Here is a 22,213-nt window from a genome sequence, read left to right on the forward strand (position 1 = left end):
TCCACAGGCCGCCAAGGCCCAAGGACCTTCACAGGCCGCCAAAGCCCAAGGACCTTCACAGGACCCCGAGGCCCAAGGACCTAGCCAGGCCCCAGAGGCTGAGGACGCCCCCGAGGGCGAGGAGGCCCCCGAGGCCGAAGAGGCCATGGAGGCCGAGGAGGCCCCGGACACCCCCCCCTTTACTCCTCCCCCAGTTTGACCCCAGTTTCCCCGGCCCTTGAGTTCCCCCCCCCAGCCCCCCGGATACCAGCCACCAGGTTCTCCTGCCGACGAAGGCCCATCACGTCGGTCCATGCAGGAGGACCTGGATAACATGAAGGCCGAGCTGGCCCAGCTCCGGGGGGAAGTGGCCCAACTAAGGAGGGACATTGAGGAACTCAAGGGCAGCAAGCCCTAAGTTTTTTTTTCCTTCCCCCTTTTTTATTTTAATATTTTATTATTATAGTAAAATTTAAGATTTTTCTACTTTTGAACTGAGTAATGTCTCATTATTTATCCTTCATTGATATGGTATTCTATACTTTCATGTAGTTTCTCCTACACTCTTACATTTATCAGTAACAGCATCAATATGCTATATGGGTTAAATGTTTGCAAATATTCTGGCAACAATTTGTCTTTAGCCCATTTTGCTGAATAGTAAAACTTGCGTTAATTAGTACGTAGCGTATTTTCTGGCAAGTGTGATAACTGCCAATCAAATGTTTTGTTGCCAGAATAATTGCAATATTATATTTGTCCCCGTTTAATAAAGTGCCCATATTTGCCATTTATTCTGTGTCTAAAATCTCCCACTTAATTTAAGCCACTTTAGCAAACGGACCCCTAAGTATTTGGCTAAATATTCTTAAATGCCCCCCCCCCCCCCCATTTTATTATCTCTAGCACTTCTTTTTTTTTTCTTACTTATTTTTTTATTGGTTTTTTGGGGGTTTTTTTGCAAATAAACATTTATACAGCACCTCTCTAGCACTCTGTGCTCTCCCAGGGCAAAATGTCGCCAGTTTTATGCTGCCGATTGTCGCGTGCGTAATGTCGCGACAATTAGCGCATGCGATAAATAGCGTGCATGCGGAAAATACTGCGCACGCTATTTGTCGCGACAAAAATATCGCATGAAATACCGTGAGTATGCTTATAGTGAATCGTGCGAAAAGTCGCGAAAATTAAGACGCAATAAAATTTTTAACGCACGCTAAAAATAGCGCACGTTAAATCGCACTTTAGTGAATCGGGCCCCAAATGTGCAATAGGCCTTAATGGCAGTTGGAAACAACAAGATATCCCGGTTAATTCGGGAAAAAGGGGGGGGGGGCAAAAAAACTCATACAATAAACACTTCTTTTTAATTGCCTGATGGGGTAAATGAAATAAAGTTCACAAAATTTGCAAAAGATCTTATACCATGAATTTATACCAACCACTAAGCATGTCGTAATGACACATTGGAAAGCAAGTTGGGACCAAAATTCCCTAGTTTTTTTGTAGGCAGTGTTTGCAAAATGGAACTTTTTAGCCCAAACTGTGCTTGTGTAAATAAGCGCAGAATAATGTATGTGCATTCATAATTATATAATTGCTTTGTGAGCTGGAGTTATAAATACATGTACACAGGTACATGAGCTCAGCTTAAAGGGATATTTGCATTGTGATGTGGATATAATCCCTGGGCTTCTCAATCTCGCTCCCATCATCACACTCACAGAGTCTGGAAACAGTGTGCTGCACATTGTAGTCTTTATTTTACAAATAAACATTTTACAGTTATAAAGATTATTATGTTAGTGGTTTGATGGTAATTATACCTGTGTTTTTCTTCTTTTTATTTGCAATACAAGGAAATGAAAAAGGTTAAAAAAGTTTGTGCTATTGCAATCCCCCTGGCCAAGGAAACACTAAAGACTACCTTAAAAAAAGCTAGTATACAGAAGCTGTACGCAACTGAAGTGATCCTCCAATTAGATGCGACCCATAATTATCTGCCTAGTGGCCTGACATTCCGTGGCTGCTATGGGGCAACTCACTTTAGCATTTCTCAGTATCAGAGAGAAAAAACAGGCAGGGTTTTAAAAACATGCAGCCAGACTGGCAATATTTTTCATGTTTTTGGACATGCACACCGACAGTAGTTTAATATTTTTCTAGAAAAAAATTGCTGTATTCTGTATTAGAATAGTTCAAAAGTATAAAGGGGACTTTGTTCAGGTTTTAGCTGAGATTTGAGCTCAACATTTATGTCAGGCTTTTTTACCCATTTATGAACTATGGCTCCCATTCTCCTGCTTCGTGGAAATTGCAGTTTAAAGCAAAAGTTTACATAACAACCAGTCATGCCACAAATTAGTACCTGCTCCACAGGAAGTTCAAAATAAAGCTGTAACTATTGCACTGTTCCCCCATAACTCATTAGTAGCATTAAGGCCCAGAAGGTCTGCTGTTATAAGTCAAAGAAGGAAATTCTTGCTTAGCCCATCTCTCTTACCACAATGCATAAGCAGATTTCCATTGTCTTGAGTTTTGTATTTACAAATGTAGGGAGAAAGTCCAAGTGGGAAGATGGGCACTTACAGATAAGGTCAGTGCTGCAATTAAAGGATGAACAAAAGAAAGCATAGGATTTGCAGGGCTTAAAAGTCAAATGTAATGGGTGGAACAGCTCTGTACTTGCCTTTGTCTCTAGAGTCCCCTTTGTGCCATATTTTTACATCATGACAACTATTGGTAATATTATTAGCAGCAAAATGTGTTTTTCTGCATTGTTTATCATTTTACTAATTCCATCTCCTCATCTTGCAGAAAAGTGACAGTTACAGAGCAGGTAAAAGTGTTAACTTGTGCTCTTCCATGTACTGCAGCAGGAGCTTTCCTCTTCGGTTAATGGTTTCAGCTAATTTCTTCACGCCCTCAAAGCCTCCTTGGCTTTCCCAAAACACATGGTCAAACTGAAGTGACTTTAGCAGCAAGTTCTCTAAACAGCCCGATTCCAGCACTTGCACAGCTGAACTTGGAAACCTAGTTGGCACCAGAGAAAAAAATACAATCTGATAAATTAACAAGGAAATGGCTTCCAAATTAAATTTGTCACTCAAAAGCTGGCCATATATATAGGCAGATTTAAGATGCTCATTTGGTTCCTTCAGACTAAGTCAGCAGCTTATATGTTGGACTATATCAACCAGTATTTGTTTTTAAATGGCTAATCAGTAATTGCTTGTTGATTAGTTACTAGGGGCTACTAGAGAAATTGCAATTTTCAATTTTGCAGTTATTGTAGTAACAAGCACTACTACTGGCAGTAGTGCCACAGATGTCCTTGTCACTAGACACTTTTAAGGGCTCACTGAGTTACACATATCCAAAGATTAGGAGATTTTGTAGAAATTTTGGCAATAGGGATAAAATGCCTAAGATGTAATTAATCGTACTATACGCTGGTCAAGAGATAGCCCAAAACTTGGCAGTAAACCACAGACACTAATTTCCTTTAAGATGCAATCATCTAACAAATACCAAGGATTAAAAAAGCCTTATTATCCAACAGTTGGAAGTGTCCTTTTAAAATTCAGACTTACACATCTATCCCTTGCAGAAGCCTAAAGTTAAGGTTGTCTTCAGGGTGATGGGGTCGTCCCGCGTTGTCAATGTAAACTAAATGTGATGGGTTACTCTGACGCACCTATGGGGAAACAATGGTCATCTAAGTAAAAAAGCACTGAAAAGTATGCTTTGTTTTCTGTTATTTTCAATTTTATATTCCCAGAATATTCCTTCTCTATCTGTGTATTTGTATTCATTCTTGTGAATAGTGGCTGCCATGTTGCTTGCCTTACAAGCCTCTGTAGAACAGTTCTGTGGATATGTATCGACAGAACTACAGAGCATCATTGAATGTGGAGAAGTTAAATCTTTATGTTATTATTATTATTTATATAGTGCCATCAATTTACGCAGCGCTTTACAGAATAGAGGAGTACAAAAGACATAACAGTTAACATGTACATATAAACAATTCACAAAAATGGTTTGCAGTTACATTGGATGAGGATCGGAGACACTAGGGGGTGGGCCCTGCTCGCAAGAGCTTACATTCTAAAATGGAGGGCTGAGACATAAGGTCAGGGTAACTAGCATGGTGTTGGATCATGTAGGTGTGTAAAGTGACAGTAAGTGCAGAGTGAGAGGTGAAAACCAGTGGTTAGTGAATGTTTGGAGAGTCTGGCAGTGCCTAATGGGACGGGGAAGTTACAGCCTGTTTAAGGGAAATGAACTTCACTACCAAAGTGGTAACATTTCCACAAACTCAATAGACCAGACCACTGTTACCATTTTTTCTCTGCTCATCCTCCAGTGCTTCTAGCCAAGTGTTTATTCTTTGCTCATTAACAAAGATTTGCAACACCCAATGCCTAAAGAGACTATTATGGTAGAACAGATAGCCAGGGATGACAAGTTTAGTTAAAAACTGATATCTATGATAGCCATGGAAACATCCATATATGCAGATGATCATTATGCCTCCCCTTTGTGTTTGCACTGCTATCTGCACTGCTATATGGACTAAAAGGGTCAGACGGGGGGGGGGGGGTACAGAGCCCACTGGGCTACTGCTTCATGGGCCCCTGCACCCCCAATGGGCCCCTGCAGCAGCCTTCACACTACCCCAGCATGGTCACCCACCACCTCCTCCGATCACACGTAAGTGAAACTTACCTTAAGCCTGTCGGGAAGGGAGACCGGTGGGTTGGGGGAGCACCCTGCAGGGATCGGGTCTGGTCAGTCAGGGGCCAACAAGGGCTGGGGCCCAGTCCGACCCTGTGCACTGATGTACTAACTGTACTATGTGCTCTTGGCTTCATATGACCTTTGTGACTTCTCACTCTCAGTTTGCACTCACATTAATACTTTGCCATTTCACTTTGATGCTCTTGGCTTTTATCCTGATTCTGGTTTTGCTTTGTCCTTTCATCGAGTATTTTGCTGCTTCCTCTTTAGGTTTGATCACCTACAGATCATTCAACTCTTGCACTGCCAGCCTTCTGCCTTAGGATACTAGTTCTGCTTCCCCCAAAGGCTCATCATCTGAGTAAAACTAGTTGCTATAAGCAGAATACTAGCAGGATACTTGGAAAAAGAAGCCCAGCATTATAGCCATGTTATTCATATACACGATAGTCCCTTGTCTTGGGGTCTGGGGTTTTTCTCATTTCTTAAAACATGCAAATTCTAGAGCAAAACTAATTTGAAGGCCAAAACAAAGACCTAAGGCTGATGCCACACGTGGTGTTTTTACGCTGCGTATTTTCTAATTCTCTCTGTGGCTGAAAAACACACGATATCATCATCCATAGAAATAACTTGAAAAGACTCGAAGCAAACCACACAATGCGTAAATACACTAGAAAACGCCTTAGCACGGATTTTCCAAGTGTTTACCGAAATACGCCAGGATTTTCCAAGCTATTCCTATGTATACACAAAGGCAGCTGCCAGACCTAGCGGAAATACGTGTCATTTTTTACTATTTCGCACTATTACCACCATGGAAACGGGATTTGCTACGTCACCAGTACTAGGCTGAAAAATGCCATAGTCAGGGGCTGTGTGTGGCTTGTGCTGCGTTTTTAGGCTGAGAAAATACGCAGCGTAAAAACGCCACGTGTGGCATCAGCCTCACAGGTTCACATTTACACTTTATCTAAAGAACTTTATGAATAAATTTACTATAAATTACTATAAATTACTCAAAAGTCCTTTCCCATCCTCTAAGGACTTACCAAAATGTGCACTAAAACAAGTCCTTTTGCATTACGGCATTTGTCATGCAGCAGTTCCTCCACACAGGGCTCTGATGGGTCGGGGTTAAAGCCGCAGCAATAGCGGTCTAGTCGATCCTGGACCTATAAATAGACAATTTTATGAATACTTGGCATGTTTCATAGTATCATAGATTTCATCACATACCTTGAATATGCAGGATTCATGGCGATTGCTAAATTATTGCTGATCATTACTGGCATTACTGTAGAAAATGGACGTTACACTTTATAACATTTTAATAATTTAAAATATGTAAGATAAAAATGTATAAAACCTTAAAATGCACAGTATGAGTTCAATGAATAGGGCTTGTGCTGAACATACCATACTTTTTTTGTCTTGTGCTTTATTCAAGATATACAGTCATATGAAAAGGTTTGGGAACCCCTCTCATCCTGCATAATAATTTACTCCACTTTCAACCAAAAAGATAACAGTGGTATGTCGTTCATTTCCCAGGAATATCTGAGTACTGGGGTGTTTTCAGAACAAAGATTTTTAGTTGGTCATCTTGACGATCGGGCAGGACCAATGGCCATAGGAAAGATCATATTTGTAGCGTGTATGGCCACCTTAAGAGACAACAGGTACCTGCCCCCTTTATTTAAAGGGATTCTGCCATGATTTTTATGGGGTACTTTTCATTTCTAAATTACAATGTTTACACAGCAGATAATTCATTCTACTAATTAAAATTGTATTCTTGAACCAACAAATATATTTTTAGTAATATTGGTGTATAGGCAGCATCTCGGTGCATTGTGCCCGATTCTGAGCTTTCAGAAGGAAACAGTTCTTCTCTTTCTGCATTGTTTGAAATCCTGGCAGGGGAAGGGGGACTAAACACTGATGTTATGAATTGTTACAACTTCTCCACAGCTTACATACAGAATGCAGAAACTACATAACCCACAATGCATTGCTCTCTGATGTTTCTTTCCTTACTGATGTAACGTGTGCAGGGAATTGTGGGATTTGAAGGATGTAGGCTGAATGAAGACTAAGGACAGTCGACTACTGTTACATTTTATTTGAGTCTTAAAGTAGACAAGTAGTTAAGTAGTCAGCCAGATCAGCAATAGAACAGGGGGACAAGGAAAGGCAGTTTCATTGGAGCATGGAGGAGCGCTGTTCATTGATCATTTAGTGATACTGAGTGTTACTGAGAAATGTGTAAGACCATGGAATTAACTTCTAAATAACACCATTTCAAAGTTATTAAAGAGAGATTTATTACATAGACAACAATGATAATAAATACATTAAAATGATTTTATTTGTGTGTCCAGACACACCGAGATGGAACTATGGAAAATGACATAATGGAGGATTGCTTCATTAACTGGAATCAACTGGCAGTGAAATTTGGTGCCAGCTTATACCCAGTCACTTTTCTATACTTGAATAATTGCCATGGCAGTAACAAGATTTATATTCTGGAAGAGAGTTCACAGCTCTTAGGTTTGGCTGTGAATACAACAAATACATCACTCTTTCCTTGACACCAGACCAGAGGGGAAACTAACAAAGATTAATATAAAATTATATGTTAAGGTAACTTAATATGTGCCTTCTAAAAGGCCTTAAATATATATTTTTTTTAGCTTTTTTTTTAATAAATGTCTTCTGTGCTTCCTCTTTCCTGAACAAAATATTTTATCTAGCTACTAGGCCCCCACCTCTAAAAGATGCAGAAGTGCTATTCACATTGGAAAATAAGGGGAAAAAACACATCTAAAAAATATTTTATACTGACGCAAAGTATGCTGTGGTTTAGTATGCAGCACACAGTTTAGCCCTCAGTATACTGAAATAATACTGAAGGGGAGGTGCATCTTTATGGTAATACTTTTTCTTTTGCAAAATAATAAATCTTTTGCTAGCTGTGGCAGCTGGGATCAGTGCTGTGACTATTTGGGGGGGGTTTGAGCTAGCAGTATGGTGGGACCTGGGGTGGGGGGTGTGTTGGCATCAATTGCTTTGGGTACCAAAATATCTTGGCCAGGCCCTGTTCATCAGGTTCAGATAAACAAAATGACATTTAGGATAAGGTGGTCTATCATTATCTGCAGCAGATTTTGCTGGGTCCCATTATTTATATTATCTTACTACAGTCCTACCTGTGGCCCTTCAGCTGCTTATATAAGTTCCTATACCAATTTAACTGGGCTTTGTCAAGCTCTGCATCTGCTCCTACAATTGGCTCCCTACAGTGACTGTTTGTGTGACCTCTGACACTCTCTGATGGCCATTACCAGCTGTTCTAGCAATTTTCACTCTATTGTTATCTTTCTGTAGGTATACTGTAGGTTTCAGTCATTACTTTGGGTTTCAGTTTTTATTTTACTTATTAGTAAAGCTCTATTGCCTTGGATTCCGCTATTGGTAATATGCAGGAGTACAATGAATCATAGATTGAATTTGTCCAAATTCCATCACGATTTGAACTAATCCTTAGTGCGTTAATGAACCTATTCCAGACCCTAAATATTGTGTATTTTTAGGCCAATTCTTTTTTTTTTATATTATTATTAGGATTAGGATTATTAAAGGTAATTGTTTTTTTAGGGATGCACCAAATCCAGGGTTCAATTCGGGATTCTGCCTTTTTCAGCAGGATTCGGATTCAGCTGTATCCAAGAGCCTGGTTGGACTGAATCCGAATCTTTAAAATTGCATGACTTTTCATCACATGAACATTTTTTACCCCATTCAGCACATGTGGTTGTCTCCAACGCCTTATTAAGCTAATTTGCATATGCAAATTCTAATGAAAGTGTTAAGTGTTAATACCATGAAGGTTACATTTATTTTTGTTGCAGCTCTTGTGGTGTTATGTGCCGAGCAAAGCAACTGCTTCATGTAATATGCCCTTTCTGCTTGCCATGGCACTACTTTAGTTTTGACAATTTCAGATCACAAACTGACTCAAAAGCTTCAAAATTCTGAAATGCTTAAATCTGTGGTGAAATATGTAATTAGTCTTACCCCTTGTCCCCCTTAGGTCCCTGGGCCCAGCTGTAGTTGAAAACATGCTTTATTTCTAATTTTGATCTTTGATTTGATTTTCTATTTCCAAATGTCCATTTGCATTTAACACTGTGGCTTGGCATAGTTACCTGCATGAGGATGGGGGAATTTATTGTAAACTAACATAATTACAGGGTTGCTATACATACAAACATGCAGCAGATGAATAAACCTAATCTGAAACTAAAATAAAATAAGCACAATATTAGAATATGCACTTATCAATATTCAAGTTTAAACTACTTAGCAAGAAGCAATGTGGTTTGCTTCAAATCCTCACTCTTTCCTCCTTTTTTATTTCCTTTCCTGGAAGGCTGATTTGTGTCAAGTCTTCTCAGTAAGATCTACTTTCATGGAATGAGGCATTCTAAGAAAAGGATTCTTTGACTTCTCAGGCTGAAATGTGCAGAGCAGCAAGTAAATGTATTTAGTAGTGGTAGGATCAGGCCAGGGTTCTGTGTTGAAAGCGTGGCAGAGACGCAAATAAAGTCTGATGGTTTAGGAAAGTTGCCATGTTTCTGGCCAGCAGGTACACAAAGTCTGTGTTTGAGAATTTCTAGCACATATTGGGGCAAACTGCATCAATTCCACCTGAAAATCACAATACACTGTAATTTTGTTTTTACTTGCATAATAATGTAACTGTTTTCTAATAGAACCTCTGGCAAATCTTTTATGAGCCTTTGCTAACTTTCTATAGTAAGTTTCAGTGGTTCTGTTAGTGGTGACATGTAGTGATGTTTCGCCAGGCATGGATTTGCGGCGAATTTCCGCATTTTGCCATTGGTGGATTGTTTCACGAAACGGATGAAAAATAATAGCCGCAGGCGACAAAAGAATAGCCGCGTGCGACAAAATAATAGCCACGCGACAAAAGGATAGCTGCAGGCGACAATTTCTTTTGACGTGCAACATTTTTGCCTTTTCACGAATTTCTCGGCTAAGCGAAATGAGACAGATTCACTCATCACTAGTGACATGGTTCTCCAGCTAAATTCTAAATATATGGCACATCCACAACAGGGTTCCTTGCCAGATTGTAGAACTTAATTAACTTCCTAGGTGTGCTATAGTCTATTATAATACTGTTTATCTGGTCTCCCTAACTCTGCCTGTAATGTATTCTGACTACAAGTTTGTTAAATTTCAAGCCTTCAGTCAAAATTTGTTGCCAGGGAGACGATTAAGAATGTGGGTCTTGAACCACTTAAAGCACCATAAAATGCCCATGAAGATAGCTAATTGTAGCAAAACTTTCTCATAAACTGTACTTATGCATATGAGTACCAGCTGCTGAAATAAACTTTAAAGAACCATTGAGGAGACTGCATTTTACATATCCACTGAAACTGGATTTAATCTAATCCCCTTTCAGAATCTCACTGCCTATACCCTAGAGTTTATCCAAAACAGATAATGCTGCTCAAACCTTTTTTATTGATTCTGCAGAACCATATTCTTCATTTACCATAGCCATAAACCAAACAAGGACATAAATGTAAATCTTGTCAGTCAAAGGATATAGCAAAATCGCTTTCTTAAAAAAATACATTGTCTACATTTTTCTGGTACACCTCTTTAGAAGAAGTAGTCAAATATTGCCCTAACCAGTGTGCCAGTCATGGAATACAGGGCTTCACAAATGTTCCAGGGATCCCCTTATGCGTTCTACAATATGAGATACCTGAACACTTCTAGGCTCCTTCCTTCTGTGCTGCTTGATTCCCAAGGAACTACAAGTCATCTAACTGTTCTTGTGACTGTCCTGGCTTCCTTCTGTTCCTGCTGTCCAGGGTCGGACTGGGGTGTGAAGGGCCCACCGGGGCTCCCGTCCCAGTGGCCCTGCAGGTGCACTCAGCCGGGCGCATCCTCTAACCACCCCCCCCATAGGGGCCCCCCTAACCCCCCCTCGCAGGGCCCCCACCCGAGCGTTCAGGAGGGGGAGTGCCGGCAACAGTCGGGTCTGGGCTGCTGGGGCCCACTAGAGCCGGGGCCCACCGAGGTTTATTCCCGGTATCCTGGCAGCCCAGTCCGACCCTGCTGCTGTCTACCACTCACATTAACACTCACATTAAGCACCTGAATATTTATGGCACTGCCTCCTTCATTCACCCACTACTTATCAGCACAGACGCTGCTTGCATTCCTTGACGTGGCCGCAGTACCCTTATGTCTCTCTTTGTAGTAGCAGGCTCTCTTTGTTAAATCATCAGCAACTGATGAAATCACTTCAAGTTGTTGTGAAAGTCAATGATCTCTATGCTTTTTTGAATGGGCCCTGATTCTAGAGTATAACTCCTCCGAATCAGATGTTTCTTTTTTAGCATGACTGTCCAACACTTCAAGTTGCTTCACTCAAGGCGTCTCTATTCTGATACCTTAAAATTGTTGCTCTATATCAGCACTTTCAATATAGTAAGTTGCACATCCTTCTCATCCCGCCAAAGCTAAGTATTAGACCGTACGTAAGAAAAGGCACTAAGTTTGCCCAGAAGCAGTAACCCATTGCCCTTTATTACGTAATCCCACTAATTCTCTATAGGGGTTGATGCCTTGAGTCTGATATAGCCTGTGTGCTCCTTAAAGGAAAACTATATCCCCAAACAATGTACTGTAGGTCTCTATAAAAGTATATTGCATAAACAAGCTCAAATGTAAAACATTGCTTCATCTAAATAAAGCACTTTTATAAAAAATATCCTTTTTTAGTAGTTAGTGCTACTGGGTTTTTCTAAAATTAAAACATTTTTAGAATTATTGGGCACCTCCTGGGAACACAGTGCACACAAACAAGCCAAGGCACACATACATAAATGGACAGAGTTCTGTCTTTTGCTCCCACACTTCCTGTTACAGTCAGAGCTGCATTAATTCTGGTCATGTGATCTCTGAGGGAGCACACAGCCCACCACAAAATGGTGGGTCAAGGGAAAGGATGTAAAAGTATATTTACTGGTATCTATGCTCTGAAGCACTGTCCTTAAAGCAAAACTATACCCCCAGAAAAAATACTTAGCCAACAGATAGTTTATATTATATTAAGTGACCTATTAAAGAATCTTGCCAAACTGGAATTTATAGACTTCAGATGGTTTTTATTTTGCCTCCCTCTGGATCAACTAGCAGTTAGACAGGTTTTTTTTAAATGTAAATTATATGATTAGAATAGCATCTGTGGGAGACAGTTTTCCCATAATTTGGAGCTTTCTGGATAAGAGATCCCATAACCATGCCATGTATGAAGCCTGTGTTTATTTGTTATTCATATAGGTCCTCCATCTTTAACTAATCAACAGACTTATTTAAATGCCATTTATAAACATCTATTAGAATCTGGAATGCCTTGTTTCTTAGAAGCAGTTTAAGGTCAACTAGGGGCACACCTGGTACCATTGATCAACATAAAATGTCACCAGAAACACACCGAATGTAGTGTAGGAAAGTTTTACATGTGCGTTAAATCATTATACTGATATTAAACAGATTGTACCTGCAGGAGAAAATCAAACAGAGCCAGCATTGCCCACTCCGTATGCTTGATGCCCAGGCAAGGAGGTCTATTAATATTCACTGAAGAGTCCCCCATGCCACACCTGTGCTTCAACATCTGCTGGTATTGTATCCAGTCCAGTGCATGAGAGTTTTGATCATTGTTTGTGTCATTTAAGTGCTTAATGTCTGGAGCCCACCATATGATTGGCCTTGGGGCACCGTCGGTATACTTGTAGGGCAGTAAATCGCTTGTAAATTTTCGGCCCACTGCTGGCAGGCTCCTGTTTAACCCTAAAATCCTGTCAAGGTGAAAAGCCAGGACTTCATATAAATCGGTTGGACGCTTTATTAATCCACAAAGTCCTTTTGAACAAATCTTCCCTTGCTGACAATTCTCAGCAAGAGGACATAAACCCACCTGCAAAACTTGTCCATGTGCAGGAATTCGAGATTTTGCAACAACCTCGCCTTCTGACAATAACCTCATTTTTTTCAGGTCATCTGATGTAAACCATGGTGGTGCTTCTTCATTAAATCCTAAACTGGTCTTGGCATGGTATTCTTGGTTTTTTTTTGGTTTAAATTTTAAGCAATGTTTTTTATTATTCATGAAAAAATTCTGGGTATAGCTCAAACTCTTACTGTCACTGTTCACTTTCAAAATAGAAACTGTTTTATTTGGCCTTGCCACAACTGAAGTCTTTCCTGATGGAACACTATCACTTGTTTTTGCTGAGTAGCCTGTGACAACTGATTGTACTTTTCCAAAACCATCTTGTAGAGGATTCTTTCTCATTGTAGAAAGTTTGGGAGGAAAGGCATTTTTTGGCTTAATGTCATTAAACAGCTGGACAGCAAATACAGTCAGATTATTGTCAGAGAATTGTTGTTCAATGTTGTTCCTTTGTGTGACTAAAATAATGTTCTTTGGCTTAATATCTGTAGGAGTATACAAACCGCGTAAAAGTTGCCTGGTTATTTCCCTCTTCTCTTTGGTGTCAAGGGGATTACTTTTCCAGTGTTGTTGATCACCAGTGTGACCTAAACTGCTCTTCTCCTTGCAATCATGGCTGGGCTTAATGTATGGCTGCACTTCCTGTCTGTAGCTCTGAACATCAGAATCCCAGCTTCTGTGGTCAGAGTTTTGGATCAGACTGAGCAAATTGATCTTGGTGTCAGCCCACAACCGCTTTTGCCGCACAACTTTTCTGTGTTCAATATTCTGTTTAACATTGCCTTGAGCTGGGAATGTGGAAAAATTATTATTTAACAGTAGAGTTAAGGCGAACAAGAAGCAGATTCCAAATACAGGCCTTCTCTTTAAGCGTATCCTCAGGCATAACCTCAAGGCCTACAGGAGAAAGAAATGCATTGCATTACAATTAATCATGTCAGTCCAAGGAACGATTCATTCTTTCTTGGCAAGATTCTAAGTCAAATAACAGAAACTGGAAGACTATCCAATAACCTGTGGTTGCAGACCTAGCTATGAATGCTTTCACAGTAAAGTCACTCTCAATTCCATGAATTGTTTTAGAAATTAGTGACTGTAATCATGAGAGTATTATTCATGTTATTGATCTGTTTGCTCAGTTCTAACAGATATATGTAAAATTCAGCTTCACATTTACACTCTGAAAGCCGTTCAACTATGTTATTTGCCCAGTGTCTACGGAGAATGAGGCTTATGGAAATGATAATGATAACACTCTGTAGATTTTTATGAATATGTGTATAGTTCATAGAAAGGGGGAAAGCTTGAACTGCTCAATTTATTGTAGCAACTTGCTAAATCTGTGCTTGGGCATGTTGTACAGGGGCGCTCCTGCCATAAGGCAAGGTAAAAACCTTGCCACAGGCAGCAGCATCCCCCAATTTACCGGAATGGCAAAAAGCCTCACCTGGTAACTTAAAGAGACACATTTCCTGTTTTACTATAGGTAGTGCAAATGCGCAAGCCTTAAAATCCCTCAGTAAATAGAATAGCACCTTATATTGTACAGATATCTGACCTGTCTGGCCTCTGGTCATAATAGACCTAAAGGTCCAGTGGAAGAACACAACCTTTTATAAAGCATATACACTGAGCAGGCCAATATTTTGCGCTTTGAGGGTTTCAGGGTAATGCTGGTTCCACACAAGCTGTTGATTTGTGCTTACATGCCTTCTGTATTTTCAAGTGATTTTTGTTTCTTTTATTATGAGATCCATGCTGAAAAATATTCATTGTTTGTGTCACTAAAAATTGTGCAACTCACAAAACTTTTTGCTCTCTCCACCATTATTATAGCTGTTAACATTGAAATTCAAGTTCATATTGCAAGAAGGAACACGTTGCAGCACAGGATGTCTGGCTTCAAAGACACTAATTTCTAGCTATTATTTTGCTTTGAGGCAAAATACTTCATAAATAGCCAAGGATACCAAATACTAAGTATTTAAACAGCTGTTGCAGTAAGTAGGCAGAAACTGGCCATTCAGAGAAAGATCTGTTTGTTCCAGTTCCGCATATTCAGAGATCAAACCCAGGTCCGATTTAAGGCCTTGGTGGTCCCTGAACAAAGTGCAGATTGGTGGCCCCCTCACCCTGCATGGGTAACTGATACCATATCCTCTAAAACTTGCAGTAATACACCACAGTACTTATAAGTGATCATCCATCTTTGCAGCAATATAAGAAAAATAATATTATTTCACAAATATATTGACTGACTGCTGGGTCATGGGGTTGACTCTGCAGGCACTGAGAAGTTAGTGTGGACATACACAGTGAGTGACTGGCCATATCTAACCATTTTTGCCTGTGGGCTGAAGGCTTCTTTGAGCAGTGCTGTGAATAAAAATTCATATAGGGATGTAGGACAACACCACAGCCGCCCAGCACATAAAAGGACTGAAGATTTTGATAGGTGTTTGAATCTGCCACCCACTCAGTGCCCAGTGCAGCTGAGATGATCAGTGGAACAGTAGTAGAAGCAGAGGGGACTACTGAATAAGTAAGGGCTGGGGTGCAAGCGCATGGGTGGCAGGGGTTTCGAGTGGCCTGGGGTGCCCTGTTTATGCAATGGAAGGAGAGGTAATACTAGATGAACAGGGATGAACTGATGAACCATGCAAGTGAATTGCAGGGTGACAGGCCCAGGGCAAATGGCCCTTTTGTCTTATTATTAAAGCAGCCCTGATCATATCAATGGGCTGATATATGACCTATTTGGCCTAGTTATTGCCAGCTCTTATATGGCAAGTATGGATGGCCTAAGATGGTAAAAGGAAAAGTTGAGCTCAGCATTACAAATGTACTGACATGTACAATGGAAATGCAATATTAGATGTAGCATTTATTTATAATTGTTTGTTTTTATCCCTAATGACTTGATAGCATTACTAGGCGCAATTATCTAGCATTACCATCTTCCTTAAAAACACATATAGTGATTGTGCCATCAAATATGGTCCATTTCTCTGAAAAAAATCTTAAAAGGCCTAAATATGTTGCTAAATTAGCTACAGTAGGAAGTGATTTATTAAGTATTTTCTGATTTGCTATGCATAGGGTTTATGCATAGTCTGCCAGGGCTCTAGCTCATATTCTCTGTATGTTTAATGCAGTGTTTAACTTTTCCTGTGAACTGACCCTTATTTAATCTTCAGACATTCCGTAGACTCCCACGTGCTACTATTCCTTCTCTTGCAACAGCATATCAGCAACACAAATAAAACTAAAAATGATAACATATTATTCATACTTATAAATGTGGCTGCTACCTGGCTCCATTAATAATAACAATGAAAGATGCCAACATTATTAAAGGTAATACCAAGCTTCCATAATAACCTGGAGCACGGAATTAAGAAGAGAGAACTGTAGTCTGGCAGCATCATGGGTGCATCCTTAAAGCAACATTATTTAATACAACTCTCCCCCAGCTCTCTAGGGCCTATCAGAGCTATGTTCATTGTCCAGCCAAGACTCTGCATCCCACAGTACCATGCATGCCTGTGATTAATTGAACTGTGAAGAAGAATCCCAAAAGCTTGCAAGTTATTGTGGGAACTGGAGTCTTGACTAAAGGAGAGCTGACTAAAGGTACTTGTAGTCAGCAGAACTGGATTAACACTAAATGGGGCCCTAAGCAAGGTAGGAGACACCCCTGTTATCTTGCCGGGTGTTGCTGACAGGCAAGTTTCTCATGGCAGCAGTGAGCCTGGATCATGGATCCAATCACATTGCATCTGAATTTTTTACAGTTTCTGCAATCAGGCCCCTAAAACTAGCCAGGCCCTAGGTAGCGCCCACGGCGCATAGTGGGTAATCCAGCCCTGGTAGTCAGAATGAACAGTGGACATGATTTTAATAACAATTACATTTGCAAATGAAATAATTACAAATGATTATTGAATGTAAATAGGAAATTTGCTTAGAATTATGTTTTTTCTTATTTGGCAAAATGTGTTTGATTATTTTTGTGGAGTCCTTTAATTAGTAACTACAATAAAATACCATAGGATTGTAATTTATTGCATATAATGAACTACATCTATAGTTCTGCATATTAAGCAGTGGTTCTGATAAAAAATGCACTTTTGAAAAGGGATTTCTGCAGTATAAGGTACCGCATATGAGCAGTTTCAGGTCTGCAAGAGGAAAAGACAGGGTCAAATTTCCACAAAGGCATCCAAGGAGCCGAGCTGTGAAGTCTGCAAGTTCTGTCCTCCAGAATTACTTGAGACATTTTTGCAGCCAGTCATCAGAAAAAAAACATTCACGGAATTCCATCTTTGAGCTCAAGTCTGAGATGGAAAAACTTACAGTATTTGTCTTGAACAATGTGCTGAGCTCATAAACTAAACAAACAATATTTGTGCCACAATCTGTATTCTACTATCAACATCAGTGGGATGCACCAAACAATCTCCATTACATATGCACTATTTCTATTTATCATATGGTCATAATGCTTACAATACTGTATACACAAGAAAGTAATAAGGAAATATATGTAATGTGCATATTGAGTGTAACTTTTCCTGGGCTGTTTGTTTGTGAGATGCTTCTCACACAGGGCAAAGATTGTCAGGAGATAAGGGCAATTGTGGGGCCCTGGCATGGCAAATGGCTCTCATTGTGACAAAGCATTACTGATAACATCTATATAAGTATAGTATTATTATTATTATTTATATAGCGCCATCAATTTACTCAGCGCTTTACAGAATAATATAATATATAGTAATAGTATAGTATAGTAATATAACCCAGTCATTTTTCTATGTTTTAACTTAGGAAATCCAAATAGGTAATAAAAATAAGTATATATTTCAGTGGGGCATATATGCTGTTATAGCTAGACTATATATTTAATTTGACTAACTACAAATATAAAAAAAATGTAATGAACTTTTAGTATTCACCAGCATATTTTAAGAGTTGTCCAGCAACAATAGCATGTATTCTTAAAGCAACACTGCACTGGGAGTACCAAGAGACTTCACATTCCCATTAAATGAAGCCTTCCTTTTGTATGATGTTTGGTGAATGTATGTAGGGCAGGCAATCCCAACTGGTATCAGCTATCATGGATAGTTTTTGATAAGCAAAGTTTAATAACTGAATCTGCCAGCTGACCACATTGCCAGTATATGGTGCATTAGCAGATGACAAAGTCATTATGTGCTGTAGCTCCTCTTCACTAGATTTGTTTGATTTGTTGGGCTGTCTGCTTGAACAAATGCTGCAATAGAATGGTAGGTTCAAAATGCATGGGCACTCCTATGGTATCCATCAGTTTTTCACATGGGCTGTTCAGACATATATCAGTGTATGACCACCTTACTGTCAAACAGTCATACAGAAGTCAACAAATTGTTAACCCATGCTGACCCTAACCTGCCCTCCCCCAACCCAAGCCCAGCCTGGGCTGCTAATTCAGTAAAGCATCAAAGTCACTGTCCGCAGTGACACTCTATAGTGATTACTTAAAGGTGGCCATACATGTTAAGATTCGCTCAGTTGGCAGATTAGGCAGATAAGGCTATTCACTATCAGTGGAGCAATTGGGCTTACCACAACAAACAGCACAACTGTACCATCCAGTCTGGTCATTTTATAAGAAAACCAGTGACCATGGTAAAATAAGTCTAGATCATGATCTAACTAATGATATGAGCTTAGTTGCAGTCAGGGAGCACAAATGGGGGGCAGATAACCCAGTGGCTCAGGAATATAAATGCACCACCCAAGGCCGTTGAGTGATGCTCACATTTTAGGGTAAGAACCCACGGAGAAAGTTACTCGATCTCTCCTATCGCGGCCAAGTAACCACTCCAAAAAATCTTTCCATCGACAACAACAGAAGCCACCAGTGTAAAGCCCTTTGCATTGCTTTGGTTTCCAAAGTTGCGTGAAGTTGCCTGCAGGGGGAAACTTTCAAAGCGGTTTGAAGGGCTTTCCAGTGGCGACTTCTATTGTTGTCGATGGAAAGCCTTTTTGGAACGGTTACTCGCCTGCAAGAGTTCTTACCCTTAAGGAACAGTAACATCAAAACATAAAAGTGTATGAATTGAAATTAAATATTATGTACTATTGCCCTGTGCTGGTAAAAGTTGTTCTTCTATACTTCTATAGTTTATAAAAACAAAGCTGCTGTGTAGCCATGGGGGTAGCTATTCAAATTGAAATAGGGCTAAATGGCAAAGGTTACATAGCTGATAACATCGTATTCTACAGAGCATACCTGTGCCTTTTTTCCAGCTTGAATAGCTGCCCCCTTGGCTACACAGCAGCTTCTTTATATAAACTTTAGCAGGGTTTCTGAAGCAAACACACCAGTGCAGGACAGCAGCACATTACATTTTAATTATTTTTAAACACTTTGTTGGTGTTACTGTTCCTTTAATATATGTGAGTGAAACGTATCACAATCCCCAAGGTCTGAGATACATGTATGTTTCCCCTGTGTGTAAGTTTCCTCCCACACTCACAGTGTGTGATAGAGATCCCCAGATTTGTAAAATCCACTGGTGGACGAATTGAGGTAAATGATAAATAATCTCCGCAGATTATGTAGGCGATATATAAACAGAATGTCAAAGCAGAAATTGTAACCCTTTATAATATATTGTTCATATATTGTAACATTCAGTTACAGAGTACAACAAATAACTTGCAATGTGCATAAGAATTGCCATTAAATTGATTGTTGTATGTGCTGATCTACTTAGAAGTGTTTTAGCCCACAGTAAGACACCCTCAAAATATACTGAATAAATAAAACAATCTAATTCTGTTTTTGTTATATAGCAAATAATGTAGTAAAATATAGGTTTATTATTTATTTACAGAGGAGTTCCATGATTACTCAGTTATTTTATACAGTTCATGGAACTCCAAGGTGATTTTAATATTCTTAGATTGTATATTATTTATTATAATACACAAGTTTCGGTAAATCATGTGACACAAATTATAACTGATGACATCACTAAGAACCATTTATAAGGATAAAATTTGCAGTATATTCGTTGCTCTTGTGTATTATATTGTAATATTATACTAGTATTATAAGTCAGGCAAAGGGCACAATTATTTAGCAAATGTTACTCTTTTCAGTAAAAACAAGATGTTTTTAGAAGCGTCTGAGAAACACTACTACCCTAGAGCAGTACAAAGTACACATAGGTACAAGTATCTGGGAAGCCACAAGTCTGTTTATTCAGCTGCAAGATCTCAGCAGATTTACCAGCTACTCGCCAATATACATCTAACAAAAGGCTAACGCTTTGAAAGGAACTGGCCCGATCATCCTGTACCCCTGTCTTTCACTTGCCAGTGTAAGGATGAGCCTTTTCTGATGAGTTTATTACTTTCCTGACACAAACAATACAGGAGGATAGCTGCCCCCCAGAAGTGAAAGGGTTACATGTGCCAAGCTGCTGTCCAGCAGGCAGAGATCTGCTCAGTTTGGTCTCTTGGGCTACAGTCAGCGGCAGTGGGCACAAGGTGATGCCATACGTACCATTGCTTAGTGTGCAGAGTGGCTGCCTTGGGGAGCCATCAGAGGACACTCACAGTTCCGTCTCCTTGGGAATAGCCTGAGTGTCCACACAACAATCAGTCAGTGCCTTTCTCTCCTCTCTCCTTAGGATCCTACAAGTGCTTTGTGCGAGGGGAATATCGCCTTCCTGAGGATTTTGGTTTGGACCAGCAAAACCCTCCCAAATTTCATCCAGATGCTTAAGTCCCAGGTTTTCTCCCCTTGTGCTGGATTTGCATGAAACTGCTTTACTCCTGCATTGTTTTCCTCTCCAAGCTACTGTGCAATGGAGTATATCCCCTCAGTCAGACTTGGCTTTCCTTGCTGGAACTATTGCACTCCTTTTGTATTCTGTGTGTGCCACAATTGTGCAATAACAATTATGTCCTGTGCAGCCAAATGGTTCTCAGCCAGTTTGCTCTCTGCACTAAAACAGAGAGCGTTTCTAGCAGCATTCCTGTGGGGCTCAGCAGCCGGCTCAGACCAGCCCCCCAGCAGCAGCAGCAGGAGAGGGTGGGATTGAGGTGAGGCAGAGGAGGGGGGTAGTTCATGTGTGTATCAAAGGGGTCTGGCAGGGGAAAATCTACAGTCTCTTCTTTTAATCAACATCTTTTTCACGATAAGAGTTCTGTTGTTGTTTTGGACAGAGATTTTTCCATGGAAACTTTAACAGATCCATATCTTTCCTCTTTCTGTGTAGAACCCCACCACTGTATGTAATGCAGGTAAATAGACTGTATAGCTTTGGCTGAGGCAAGAAAGCTTTTGTATGCTGAACTGTTTTGTCCTTAACAGTTCCCTGATAAATTGACTTTTAGAAGCAGTTGGCACTGTTGAAGGAACTTTCAGTCCATGCCAGGTGTGTCCAACTTTTGGGCCTCTCACTGCTCCTAAACTATAAGTCTCAACATTCACCTAACTTTAGTTTGACCTTACAGGTAAAAGGGCCTTTAGCAAAATTACCAGCCTATGCCCCTATAAATAATGTTTTTCAAATCATGACTATAGGTATGAGATATATTATCCAGAAACACGTTTATCCAGGAAGCTTCGAATTATGGGAAAGCCATTTCACATAGATGCCTTTTTAATCAAATTATTAACATTTTTAAAATTGATTTCCCTGATCCTTATTGGATGCAAAACAACCCTGTTGGGTTTATTTATTGCTTAAATCAATTGTAGTAGACAAAGTATGGAGTTCCAAATTACAGAAAGATCCCTTATCAAGAAAACCCCAGATGCTGAGCATTCTGGATAACAGGTCCCATACCTCTTGTTATCTTAGTTTTCCAAAGCTGCGCAAAGTTTGCTCCTGCAGAAAAAATACTGCTGGACTACAACTCATATATGAACATATTATCAAGGGTTAAATTGTGCAAAGGGCCACTGTCAACAACATCCGGAATGGATTCTTAAAGAAACAGTACCACCAACAAACAAAAGTGCATCAAAGTATAAATATAATGTACCTGTTGCACTACACTGGTAGCAAAAAAAAACCCTACTATATATATATATATATATATATTGTAAATTAGCGGGATCCAGGACAGACACTTTCTTGGCTTTAAGGCAGTTTATTTACACAGGGGTGCCCATTTCAGCATACAAAACAAATCATAAAAATAAATCCTGCCCTCTGGGCGCTACCTTCACACATTAGATTAGTTCCCACACTAACCTGGGCCCCTTGTGGACTACCAGTAGGAAAACACAAATGTTGGGGTCACCCCTGTACTCACAACACTTCTGGGGAATTAGCTCAGCTTCCTGGCTTTCCTTTCAGCTCCTTAGATCCTCAATCTCTTGGCAGCTTTCTCAAGTCTGGGCTCCCTCTG

At 39.9% G+C, this 22,213-nt stretch overlaps 1 protein-coding gene across 1 annotated transcript; it reads right to left on the reverse strand.

Annotated features, from left to right (window-relative positions):
- Positions 1-1,718: 1,718 nt before the first annotated feature.
- On the reverse strand, positions 1,719-20,848 carry gask1a (golgi associated kinase 1A). The gene is made up of 5 exons (XM_002937853.5): positions 20,355-20,848; positions 12,338-13,690; positions 5,775-5,897; positions 3,573-3,676; positions 1,719-3,012 (listed from the first exon to the last, which is right to left on the reverse strand). Exons 1-5 carry the CDS (start codon positions 20,355-20,357, stop codon positions 2,808-2,810), a joined length of 1,788 nt encoding a protein of 595 aa, XP_002937899.2. The 5' UTR covers positions 20,358-20,848; the 3' UTR covers positions 1,719-2,807.
- Between the last annotated feature and the right edge of the window lie 1,365 nt (positions 20,849-22,213).

This window comes from Xenopus tropicalis, chromosome 6 (genome assembly GCF_000004195.4).
Source record: "Xenopus tropicalis strain Nigerian chromosome 6, UCB_Xtro_10.0, whole genome shotgun sequence".
NCBI lineage: Eukaryota > Metazoa > Chordata > Amphibia > Anura > Pipidae > Xenopus > Xenopus tropicalis.

Excerpts from the sequence above, each read along its gene's own strand:
- gask1a (XM_002937853.5), bottom strand. Across the intron at positions 5,898-12,337 it reads TGTTTGATTTTCTCCTGCAG|GTCCAGGATCGACTAGACCG; the intron begins GTACAATCTGTT and ends GTCTATTTATAG. Across the intron at positions 3,013-3,572 it reads CTTCTGCAAGGGATAGATGT|GTTTCCAAGTTCAGCTGTGC; the intron begins GTAAGTCTGAAT and ends GGTGCCAACTAG.